The sequence below is a fragment of the Sapajus apella genome, unplaced genomic scaffold (genome assembly GCF_009761245.1).
Source record: "Sapajus apella isolate SASKATOON/1434 unplaced genomic scaffold, GSC_monkey_1.0 scaffold10, whole genome shotgun sequence".
Taxonomy (NCBI): Eukaryota; Metazoa; Chordata; class Mammalia; order Primates; family Cebidae; genus Sapajus; species Sapajus apella.
In genome coordinates, this window is record NW_022436950.1 from 8,911,201 (window position 1) to 8,924,511 (window position 13,311).

The 13,311-nt window shown below is 38.7% G+C and overlaps 1 protein-coding gene across 1 annotated transcript in view; it reads right to left on the minus strand.

The window, feature by feature from the left end:
* The window catches only part of PSMD1 (proteasome 26S subunit, non-ATPase 1), a 114,571-nt gene that overhangs the window by 26,003 nt on the left and 75,257 nt on the right, over nucleotides 1–13,311 (minus strand). The window contains exons 17-19 of the mRNA XM_032277940.1: nucleotides 10,869–10,983; nucleotides 6,111–6,227; nucleotides 224–326 (exon numbers count right to left, since the gene is read on the minus strand). Coding sequence (XP_032133831.1) covers nucleotides 224–326; nucleotides 6,111–6,227; nucleotides 10,869–10,983 — 335 coding nt within the window. The remainder of the gene's footprint in view (nucleotides 1–223; nucleotides 327–6,110; nucleotides 6,228–10,868; nucleotides 10,984–13,311) is intronic.

The following is a 13,311-nucleotide window of genomic DNA, read 5'->3' on the forward strand; positions in this document are numbered from 1 at the left end:
GCTAGGCCTTCCAAAGTGCTGCAATTATGGGCATGAGCCACTGCACCTGGCCAACAGCCTGTATTCTTAAATGTACATGATCTCTGTGAACTGCAGGCTCCAAATTTTCTCCAGGAATAATTTGCCTCAGGCTCAATTTCCATTATGTCATATAGTTAGAGCAGATAGGTACTTTATTAGATTTAGTTTAAATAAATATATCTTGAAGACTTAAAACATTTACCTGCATCTAGTATGCCCTGGGCCAGAATAGCGCCAAACTTGGCCATGACATCATCGTGCTTATCATTGATGACTTTGGAATACAGCTGTCTGAACTGATTCACCTGAAGAAGGAAGAGAAAGACTTTTCATTTGTGTTACCATTTTAGAACAGGAAATATATTGTTCCAATGATAATGAGACTTAGTTCTGAGTTTCGTAAAGCTCAAGAGAGAGATAAGGACCAGACATGAAGGCAGAGCAGTTCCATGGTTGAAATCACAGTGTTACAATTTTTTTAGTGTGGGAGCACCAACTCTGTCTTCAACCCTCATTTCACAGTGGATGTTTTAAGGTCAAAGGAATGTTGAATGTGATTTCATACATTACCACTGTTAGCAGGCCTAAAGAGTCCAAGCAAACACTAAGGCTTTCATTGCACTTTGAATTATAGCTATTCTGTTTACCACCAACCTTGCAGGTTTCCTAAAAAGCAGAGTACATAAGTTCCACCTTAAAGTAAACTACCTTTCACCAAAGCTGTGTGATGTATATTTTGGATTAAGTATATTCACATAAAGATTTTCATCATCTACTCACATTAATTTTCTGAGGACTTGTCAGAATCTCTACTCTTACCAAAAGGAGCATATCAAAATGGAAAATCTCACTTAGGGTGGGATTATTGATAGTTTTTTTTTTTTTTTTTTTTTTTAAATTAACATGGAGTTTCACTTTGTTGCACCGGCTGGAGTACAGTGGCTCGATCTTGGCTCACTGCAACCTGTGCAGCCCAGGTTCAAGCAATTCTCTTGCCTCAGCCTCCCGAGAAGCTGGGACTACAGGCGTCCACCACCATATCTGGCTAATTTTTGTATTTTTAGTAGAGATGGAATTTCACCATGTTGGCCAGGCTGTTCTCAAATTCCTGACCTTGATCAAGTAATCTGCCCGCCTCTGCCTCCCAAAGTGCTGGGATTACAGGTGTGAGCCACCACACCTGGCCACTGGTAATTCTTTATCCTTTCTGCATTTTCTAAAATTAGTATGTATTACTTTTATGATTAGAAAATATATTTATAAAATATATTCTGTATAAATAAAGAGAGTCATTCCTTTAAATCTATTTGGGTGATAATAAGTAAACTACTTTATGCTTCTTCTATGTCTTACACTTCTCTGTTTTCCCAACAGTGCTTTTCAAATGGTAGGCACCCAGGAAGAAGTCGGCTTGTTCAAGAAGCACATAATCATGGAGCTCCCCAAATCTGCCAAAAGCAGAAAATATCAAATTTGAGTTTCCTAATATAATGACTTTATCTGCATTATATATTCTTTCAGAATCTTTTCCCCCTTTTCATTTGTATCAGGTCTGGGAGGCCACAATGTGATATAGTGGCAGAAGAATAGAATTATACAACCCTGGCTTATTAGCTGTTTGGGTAAGTTACTACTTTTCATGAGCCTCACTATCTTCATCTCTGCAGAGATGTTAGCAGCTACCTTACATGGCTATTACAGGATTATATGAGGTAACATATATGTAGTGTAATGTATAAGAGTCATCTCATAGTTCAAAAAGCATGACTGTCTCACCAAATGGGGGAAGAATCCTACCAATCCCTCCTATTATCTCTGCAATCTAAATGCTACTAACAAAATAATATTCCTTGAACATGGTTCTCATTTTTTATTCACAGGCAGCAATAGAATATAGTGGGGAAACGAGGAACAAACTCTGCCACTACCTAGCACACAACCACTTAAGTCACTTACTTCTCTAGGATTTATCTCTTTAACTATAAAACCTAGCATAATTAAATCATCACTAAACTCCCTTCTACTTTAAAAAATTCTCATGTGGCCGGGTGTGGTGGCTCATGCCTGTAATCCCAGCACTTTGGGAGGTCAAGGTGGGCGGATCACCTGAGGTCAGGAGTTCAGGAGTTCGAGACCAGCCTGCCCAATATGGTGAAACCCTGTCTCTACTAAAAATACAAAAAATTAGCTGTCTGGGCATGGTGGCGTCTGCCTGTAATCCCAGCTACTCAGGAGGCTGAGGCAGGAGAATTGCCTGAACCCAGGAGGCGGAGGTTGCGGTGAGCCGAGATCGCGCCATTGCACTCCAGCCTGGATAACAAGAGCAAAACTCCGTCTCAAAAAAAAAAAAAAAAAAAAAATTAGCTGTCATGGTGGCAGGCACCTGTAATCCCAGGTATTCGGGAGGCTGAGGCAGGAGAATCACCTGCTGAGCCCAGCAAGTGGAGGTTGCAGTGAGCCGAGATCGCGCCACTGCACTCCTGCCTGGGCGACAAGAGTGAAACTCCGTCTCAAAAAAAAAAAAAAAAAAAAAAACTTCATGTTTGACACTTTTATTCTGGTTTGACAGATCAAGTTCCTTTGATTCTGAATTTGTTTTAGATCAACACTTACATTACTTTATATAGGATAGAGATTTTACGTGGTAAAGTTTCAATTTTATCAGCATTAATTTGCTTATGGTAGTTTTTGTGGCCTTTTTCTTTTTCATTACCACTGACACTGTAAGACTCCAAGTCCCTATCTTAAGACAACAGTATGGTAATAGAGATAGACTACTACTCACAAACATGTTATGTTATAAAATATCATATATACTGTGATTTATTTTAGAACTGTAGGAGCTTAATTCTATTTCCAAAGAGGGTACTTGTCAATGATGGGAGAAGCTTTCCTGTACCAGGCCTCAGACCAAATAATATTGCTAATAGGAGCACCAGATTCTATACTTACAATGTAAAATTTTGATGTGGTTTTATATATGATACCTAATATTTACATGTTCAAGTAACTGTTAATGGTGAATTTTTTTTGTTTATTTGTTTTTTAGAGACAGGGTCTTTCGATGTTGTTCAGTCTGGCCTCCTAGACTCAAGCGATCCTCCTGCCTCAGCCACTACGCCCATCTTAATGGTGGATTTCATTTAACAAGAAAAACAAAAGATAAATTAATAAAGAGCAGAGTTGGGTTCTTAGAGTAAAATAGCTGCAAGGATCTAAAAAAGAACATTACTCTTGTAAAATGTGAACCTTTGATCCAGGGATATGTACATGTTCCTGGGTTTATGTTTGTGAGCATGAGATAGTGAGAGCTAGCTACTGAGAGAAGCAAAACAAAGATGTACTGGAGATACTTCAACTAAGAGGGCAATGTGTGGAGCAGCTAAGTGTTAGGGATGTGACACATATTAATGGTTACATAAAACATTTCCTTTGGAAATTTCCATTGTGAATTTCACAAAATATCTGAGAAATTTCTCTTTTGAATTCCTTTGAAAGGGGTTTATAGTTCTTGATGAAATTCACATTTGATCTTTGTTTTTGAGCCATTCCCACTTTATTTCATGGACTGGTTTTGCAACCTTGCAACTAAGACTCTCTGTAGCCTTGAGAAGCTACTCCTCTTCAGAGTTTCTCAACAAATTTTTCTTTTTGACAACATGCTGTATACCATCCCCAAAATGTCAATTTTGTCTTGTTGGCAATTATCAGATAAAGGAAAGATGATATAAACTGTAGTCTATGAAATTCCTTACCACTTGCTTAATAACAGAAAACAATGAAATTAAGAATTCTTATGCTGAGTAACAACTTTGCTATAAAGAGTAGTATTTCCTGAAATAATTTTTGAGTCTCATACTGTCAATTTTGCTTTTTTAGTCAGTGGTATTTACATTTACATTTATCTACCCAGTTTATATTAATGGCAAAGGTTACTAGCTGTGACTTCATTTTGACATTTTAATCAGTGTCTAAGATTCTGATACAACCGGAAGATGGGAGTGTGCCCCACGTATTTGTACCAGCTAAGACTTGGTTCAACAACAGTTCCTGCAATGATTATCCAACTCCTGAAGGACTCTGCCGTTTTTGGAACAGAGATTGTAATTGTAAAATCAATGAAATCTTACAGCAGAGGATGGGAAAACAGAACATTTGTCTTGCTGATAATACAAGTAACATGAAAGTAACATATGGGATCAAAGTGAATATCTATGTATTACTGTTAGAGGAGGTGCATTCCATGACCTAAATTTGTTTCTTTAATGACACTACTCAGTTGGATAACCTCTAAATGTTCAGTTCAAGATCAAAAGCAGAAATAAGAGATATAAATATGATAGCTGCTGTATTTAAAAACAAAAAGAAATGTGGTATGTTTGGAAAGATGTTTTCTTCTAGAAGATGTAGTATATTAAGTAACATGTTATAAAAACAGGATGAGAAGTCAGATTCTATCTTTGTAATAATACAGTTTTTGAAAGTCTTGAAAACAATTCTGAGACAGGAAGAGAAGCACTAAATAAATGAAGCAAAAATGATAGCAAATGTTTAGAACTTGAAATTTATTAAACGAAGCTCCATAAAATTAGAATGAATAATCAATGAGTTCTGGAAATGTTTCTTTTCTCTACCTCAAGTCTACTTTGCTGAAAATAAGGGTGATGTTCTATATTTGCTCGATGAGGCAGAACACAGAATGCCAAGTTTTTTCTGTTGTCAATTTTTTGACTACTTCCCATATGTGAGCAGAATTAATTAATACATGGATACTGAAGTCCCTAGCTTTAAGAATGATAAGATCTGAAATTGTTGTGTAATCTATACATGTCTATTTAGTATATCAAGTGTGCTAATTTTGGTACATGTATTAAAAGTTAAGATACATGCATTTTCTTAGAATGAGAAGTTTTGGATGAAGTGACAAGGCACATTAGATATCAAACACTAACAACCTGAGGATTGACAGATTATCATGAGAGAATTTTATTTTTTGAGACAGGGTCTTGCTCTGTCACCCCATGGCTCACTACAACCTCGGCCTCCTGGGCTTAAGTGATCCTCCCACTTCCGTCTCCCAAATAGCTGGGACCACAGGTGCACGCCACCATGCCTAGCTAATTCCTTTTTCATTCTTTGTAGCGATGGGGCCTCTCTATGTTGCCCAGGCTAGTCTTGAACTCCTGGCTCAAGTGATCCACCCACCTCACCCTCCCAAAGTACTGGGATTACAGGAATGAACCACCGTGCTTGGCTCATGAAGGAATTTTAAAACAGGTGTCTCAAATCTATTATGGAGTCACCCACAGGGTGGGTATGGATTGTGGAGAATATGTCGAGAGGATCTCTGGGGCAAGCTGGGTTGTGAGTCTTTCCCCCTCACTCCAAGTTTACAGAAAGGGGCTTCAGAGGGTCCACTTGGAGTGCACAATATGATCAGGAGCTGCTGTGTACTGAGGCATTAGCTACCAGCTGAGGTATTAAAACTGACAGCCTATCAGAAGGGCAAAATCTGCCAAGAGTGTTTCTGAGGGGCAGATGTGGGTCAAGTAGAAAAAAAAGCTGCCTTGGAGCCATTTGAAACTCCACCCAAAAAGACTGCCCAGGAGGGCAATGACATTCCAAAAGTGAATGTGGGTGTACTAATTTCTAAACTAAGATTGTATGTACGATACAAAGTGACTGCAGACTTTTTTTTATTACCTTAAAAAGACAGATCAAAAAAGTCACGGACTGCCTAAGTTTGCATCCTGTATAATCAGAGGAAAAAGTCATCCCACTGATTACATTTTAAAAGGACAGTGAAAGGCCAAAAAAGTTGATTTTAACAACCCAAGAGTTCTACTTTTTCAAGCACAGTTATATACTTAATTTAACAAAGGGACCATTAAGTCTGCAAAAAATACATTTAAAGAGCATTACAAATTAAAAGTTTCCCCATTCTCTTATACTCCAAATGCTTTTTACTTTTACTTTCTGTGACTTCGGTGTTACCATATGTGAAGTAAAAAAATGTCCTGAAAAGAAGATAAGTTACTTAAGAAAGGGCCAAACCATCTCTCTTCCAGGGAATTCCTCTGTTTGCTCACCTTTGGACAAGTGATTTCAGTCTGCTGGATCATGACGAGAGCTGAAGCTATGAGTGCCCCTTGCCTCACGTAGTTCACAGGGTCATTTGTCATTGGTTCTAGCAAATTAATGGCTTCCTGAAAGAATTAAAAAAAACAAGCACAACTTTTAAATAAAGTTGATATGGCTGAATTTTCATTTTATAGTCATATGACACAAAACAACATTCTGGGCAATGACAGACTGCACATATAATGGTAGTCGCATAAGATTACAAGGGAGTTGAAAAATTCCTATTGCCTAAGTGACTTCTTGATGATGCCGGCCCTGTGCAGGCCTAGTCTAAGGGTGTGTCTTAGTTTTTAACGAAGAAGTTTTAGAAATAAAATCATTTTGAAAACAGAAAAAAACTTACTGAATATAAAGAAAAAATATTTTTGTACAGCTGTACAATGGGTTTGTGTTTTGAACTAAGTGTCATTAACAAGAGTCAAAAAATTAAAAATAATTAAAAACTTATAAAAAAGGTAAGCTAAGATCAATTGCTGAAGAAAAAATTTATACATTTAGTAGCTGAAGCGTACAGTGTTTATAATAGTGACAATAGTGTCCTTGGCCCTCACATTCACTCAACACTCACTCACCCCGAGCAAGTTCCAGTCCTGTAAGTTCCATTCACATTTGAGTGCCCTATATAGTTGTATGATTTTTATCTGTTATACTGCATTTTTACTGTACCTTTTCTATCTTTAGATATACCAATAGCACTGTGTTATAACTACCTGGTATTCAGTATAGTAACTTGATGTACAGGTTTGTATCCTGGAAGCAACAGACCATCACCATCTATGTTTGTGTAAGTATACCCTATGATGTTTGTACAATCACGAAATTGCCTAATGAAGCATTTCTCAGAACATACCTCTGTTCTTAAATGATACACGACTACAGCTACTGTCACTCTAAGTCAGTATTTTCATCCAACAGCATAGTAAGAAATTAATTAACAACTACGTGAATGCAATAGTTTAGAACTGGTTATGCTTTACGTAAATTTCAATATAACTGAGGGTAAGTGAAAACGAAGGTTTAAAACCTGAGTGCTCTTGTCTTGAGGTGAGAGGTCATAAAAAATTAAGAGAAAATGGGGATTAACATTTGATAAGCACCTATTACTTTTCAGACATAGTACTAGGTATTTTACGTATTATTCAATATAACCCTGTTACTCCTGAAACGAAAAACCAGCACAAAAGAATCTTTATAACAAAGAAACTGAGAGTTACAAAGGTTAAACAACTTGTTCAAAGTCAAGTAAGTACTGATAGCAAACCCAGGCCAGTTTGAATCCAAAATTTGTATTATAATTCAACCTCCATCAGGCCGGGCATGGTGGCTCATGCCTGTGATCCCAGCACTTTGGGAGGCCAAGCTGGGCAGATTAATTGAGGCCAGGAGTTTGAGAACAGCCTGGCCAACATGGTAAAACCCCATCTCTACTAAAAATACAAAAATCAGCTGGGTGTGGTGGTGCACGCATGTAATCCCAGCACTTTGGGAGGTGGGCAAATTATCTGAGGTCAGGAGTTCATGACCAGCCTGGCCAACATGGTGAAATCCTGTTTGTACTAAAAATACCATAAAAATTAGCCAGGCTTGGTGGCGAGTGCCTGTAGTCCTGGCTACTCGGGAGGCTGAGGTGGTAGAATTGTTTGAACCCAGGAGGTGGAGGTTGCAGTGAGCTGGGATTGTGCCATTATACTCCAGCCTTGGCAACAAGAGCAAAACTCCACCTCAAAAAAAAAAAAAAAAAAAAGGAAATAAACCTCTTACAAATGTTAGGGTATGTAGGGTATGATTGGGTGCAATGGCTCACGCCTGTAATCCCAACACTCTGAGAGGCAAGGTGGGAGGATTGCTCGATTGCTTCATCCCAGGAGTTCAAGACCAGCCTGGGCAACATAGTTGACCCTGTCTCTAACATAAGAAAGAAAAAAGAAAAATAGTAATAAACAAATATTAGAGTAAGGTAATATCTCAGATGATTTTATAAGACCTAATCTAAAAAATTAAATCAAGACAAAAAACCTCAAAACTTTCCAAACAAAAGACTTTACTAGCAGGCCAGGTGCAGTGGCTCATGCCTGTAATACCAGCACTTTGGGAGGCCGAGGTGGGCGGATCTCCTGACATTGGGAGTTTGAGACCAGCCTGACCAACATGGAGAAACCCTGTCTCTACTAAAAATACAAAATTAGCCAGGTGTGGTGATGCATGCCTGTAATGTCAGCTACTCTAGAGGCTGAGGCAGGAGGATCGCTTGAACCCAGGAGATGGAGGTTGCAGTGAGCTGAGATTGTGCCATTGCACTCCAGCCTGGGCAACAAGAGCAAAACTCCATCTCAAAAAAAAAAAAAAAAAAAAAAAAAAAAAAAAGATTTTACTAGCATCTAGCTAGTAGAATAGCAAAACAAATGAAATCATAGACTAGAATTGATTTCATGGTTGCACTTCTTAAGACCACAAGCAATGAGATTTTCCAAAATATTTATCAAGCGTAAGCCACTGTACTTGGCCTTTTTAGTTTTTTGAGATGGAGTTTTACTCTTGTCCCCAAGGCTGAAGTGCAAGGGCGTGATCTTGGCTCACTGCAACCTCCACCTCCTGGGTTCAGGCAACTCTCCTGCCTCAGTCTCCTGAGTAGCTGGTATTATATGCAAGTGCCACCATGCCCAGCTAATTTTTGTATTTTCAGTAGAGACGGAGTTTCGCCATGTTGCCCAGGCTGGTCTCAATTGAGCCACTGTGCCTGGCCAAAAATAGCTACTTTTATTCCCAGCCTCAATAATGTTTCATGTGATCAGAAAAACTTACATAGGCCGGGCGCGGTGGCTTAAGCCTGTAATCCCAGCACTTTGGGAGGCCGAGGCGGGTGGATCACGAGGTTAAGAGATCGAGACCATCCTGGTCAACATGGTGAAACCCCGTCTCTACTAAAACTACAAAAAATTAGCTGGGCATGGTGGCGCGTGTCTGTAGTCCCAGCTACTCAGGAGGCTGAGGCAGGAGAATTGCCTGAACCCAGGAGGCAGAGGTTGCGGTGAGCCGAGATCACGCCATTGCACTCCAGCCTGGGTAACGAGAGCGAAACTCCGTCTCAAAAAAAAAAAAAAAAAAAAAAAAAAAGAAAAACACGTAATACCAATACTCTTTATTGGAAAAAAAGTCAAGCAAATTAAAATTTTTTTTAGATTCCTGGAATCAATCCATAAACTTACAACTATGTTTTGTTTTGAGTTTGAACAGATGATAAAAAGTGACTCCTTTCTCTGATTTGAAAAGACACTGGGAGTATAGCTATGCTCTCAGTTTTTTTTTTTTTTTTTTAAATGTAGTTTCGCTCTTGTTGCCCAGTCTGGAGTGCAGTGGTGTGATAAGTGCTAGAATTACAGGCGTGAGCCACCTTGCCCGGCCATGGCACTGGGAGCATAGTCATGCTCTCAGTCTTATGCACATACACTGTTAAAAGGTCCACTTCTGGGATGTGGCCAAGATTTCTGCATATGTGCTATGAGAGGCAAAGTGTCATGAATATGTCATTGCTGTGAATTATGAATACTTGTTATTTAAACAATAGCACATTTCTTTATGAATCTCATGATGAATTATGTTTTCTAATCATCATCTTGCCTTATTCAGCTTTTTTGTAACATTTGAGGGCTTAACAAATACCAGCTTACCTATTAAGGTTAGATATGAGAAAATAGGTAAATAGCACATCAGAGATTTGCTTAAAACAGAAATGTTATCAAATCAGCTGATTTTCAGGGCTTCAGAAGAGAAATTTGTTTTTCAGAATACTAATTATAAAAATTAAACATATAAAATAATCATATAAAATAACCTAATAGTTCTTTCACAACAACAATAACAAAAACTACTTTATTTTCTTTATGTTTTGTTTTTCTTTTTATTCTTTTAAAGAAATCAATGGGCCAGGTGCAGTGGCTCATGCCGGTAATCTCAGCACTTTGGGAGGCTGAGGCAGGAGGATCGCCTGATCCCAAGAGTTTGAGACCAGCCTGGGCAACATAGTGAGACCCCTTTCCTTCTCTATGAAAAATAAAAATTAGTCGAGTGTGTTGGCATGTGCCTGTAGTCCCAGCTGCTCAGTGGGCTGAGGTCAGAACATCACTTGAGCCCAGGAGTTTGAGGCTGCAGTGGCTAGTGTTCCTGCCACTGTACTTTGGCCCAAGCAACAGGGCAAGACTCAAACAAAGAAAGAAAGAAAAAAAAAAAAAAAAGGATAGGAGCAGTGGCTCATGCCTGTAATCCCAATGCTGTGGGAGGCTGAGGCATGTGGATCACCTGAGGTCAGGGGTTCAAGACCAGCATGTGGATCACCTGAGGTCAGGGGTTCAAGACCAGCCTGGCCAACATGGTGAGACTGCACCACTGCACTCCAACCTGTGTGACAAGAGCAAAACTCCACCTTAAAAACAACAATAAAAAAACCCCCCAGAAATCAATGATTTTAAAAAAAAACTCAAAAGCATTGTTTCAGCTACAGCTATCCATGTAATCTGATGATTTATTCTTAAGCAGCTTTGGGCAATCCAGCATTGCAGAATGAGGGAGTACTGGGAAGCTTTGTATGGCACGTTCAGTCTTACAGATCATACTGCACTTGTATTTTTATAGTTGTTACATAAACTCTTCGGCGAGGAAAAACAGTCTGGCGCCAAGAAAGAACTGACCCCATTGGCTTTGGGCTTTACCTTGTTTCCTGTACCAGCACAGCAGATCCCCAAGGCCATTGCAGCTCCATAGCGCACATGAGGGTTGTAACTCTCTGACAACAAAGAGACAACACTTGGGCACTGTTCAGGGGTCCTGATAAAAAACAGAAAGTGAAGCCAGTGTTATAGGTAACATATTTTAAGTTAAGACAGAAGAGTTTTAAACAAGTTATTGTTTTTGAAAAAGTTACAGGAAACAATGAGCATTTAAAACATAAATTGCAGAATTAAAAATCTTTCACAGAGTTCTAATTATTGACAGAAGAAATCTGATCTTCAATATTCAGAGAATACATGTACAGAAAAAGGACTCCTCTCTGAGTACAAGTGAGTCCTCAACAACAGGTCTGGATTCCAGTTATTCTCCGGTGCCTCCTCCATAGCAGGGGACGGCCATGTGGGGGGCAGCACACTGCTCTACATCTATTTTGCTATTTCTTGGTCACTTTGCATTTTGTTCCAGAAGACAAAGTTCATTTATAAAGACTACTGGATATTCCCTAAGTTACATGAAAGATTTAAATCCCCCAGTATTACTTTAAAAAGATTTTTTTTTTGCAGCCATAAAGAATGAAATCATGTTTTTTTGTAGCAACATGGATGCAGCTGGAGGCCATTATCCTAAGTGAATTAAGGCAGGAACAGAAAACCAAATACTGCATGTTCTCACTTGTAAGTGAGAGCTAAACACTAGGTATTCATGGATATAAAGAAGGCAACAAAAAACACTGGGAACTGGAGGGGGGAGGGAAGGGTGCCTGGGTTGAAAAACTATTGGGTACTATGCTTAATGCTTGGGTGACGGTATCAATTGTCCCACAAACTTGAGCATTACACCATATACCCATGTAACAAACCTGTACATGTATCCCCTGAATCTAAGATAAAAGTTGAAATTTAAAAAGGAAGAAAAAAGAAACTAGGCTCTTTGCTAGACTTCGAAGCAGCATATACAGTTCTAGATTTTTCACTGTCATCAAGCATTTACTGAGACAAAACCAACACACACAGAATGTGCATTAAAGGTGGGCGTGGTGGCTCACATCTGTAATCCTAGCACTTTGGGAGACCGAGGTGGGGCAGATCACTTGAGGTCAGGGGTTTAAGACCAGCGGGCCAACATGATGAAACCCCCTCTCTACTAAAAATACAAAAATTAGCTGGGCGTGGTGGTGCATGCCTGTAATCTCAGCTACTCAGGAGGCTGAGGCGGGAGAATCACTTGAACGTGGGAGGTGGAGGTTGCAGTGAGCCGACATTGCACCACTGCACTCCAGCCTGGGTAACAAGAGCAAAACTCCATCTCAAAAAAAAAAAAAAAGGAAAGAAAAAAGAAATATGTATTAAAATGGCAAAGTGGCATAAACTACCTACTAAATACCAAATAAATGCTAAGGACAAAAATTACCACAGAAAGAGGTAACAGTGGTCAGGAGACGAATTCATAGAGAATGCAGACATCAAGTGAGTTTCAATGTATTGGAAGAACTGGACAAATGACGAAGAAGAATATAGGCATTAGGGTAAAGAAGGCAAGTCCACAAAGGTCTAGAGATTGGAATTCACCTGGCTTGTCTAATTTGAATACAGTCAGTGTCTCTGTAGCACATGTAATAGAAAATAAAAGTGGAAAGGCAATTAAGAGCAAAGTGATAGTGTCTTGACTGTCAGGTTTAGCAATTTATATTTTATTTTGCAGATAAATGGAATGATGATTTAGAAAGATTAAGGAGATACCTGTGAACAAGACAGGTTAAAAGCATGCAGGTGGAAAAACCAGCAAAAAGCGATTTCAGTAATTCAAACCAATAAAGTAAAATTCATACTCTATTGGCTCAAGGACAATCCTGCCTGTAGCAGAATTTATTTGGCCTACATACTTAAAAAAAATTCAAAATAAGTTGTCAACATTGGGTATATTTCACATTAAAACATTGGGAATATTTCACATCAAAACCCAAATTTCCAACTTCTCCAGAAAGGCTGTTTCAAGACCTTCACAGTCCCTAGGGCCTAGGCACTGAGTTCAGAGGTCCTACCCTACTGTCTTTTAAAAATAATAAGTGAACTGAAATCCCGCACTAAATATGACTTACATATAACTGTATAGAAGCTGATTTGCATTTAATTAGTTGACATTTTAGGTTTTTCAGACATTTAATTAAAACATTTATTTATTAAAAAGGCATTTAAAAAAAGACTATCCTGTTATGAATGAAAGCAGTTATTACCACAAACCAACTCAAACCTATAATTCTATGTTGGAAGTGCCCTTTCGTTTCAAACTCTGGAAAGCGGTAAATTCAAATTTCAAATGGAATAGAATGAAGTTTATGAAAACTGTATCTGTTAAAGTGAAATTTTGCAGAAGGGAAGGTTAGATTATTTTTCCCTACGATAGAGTCCATCATTCTTTCTTGAA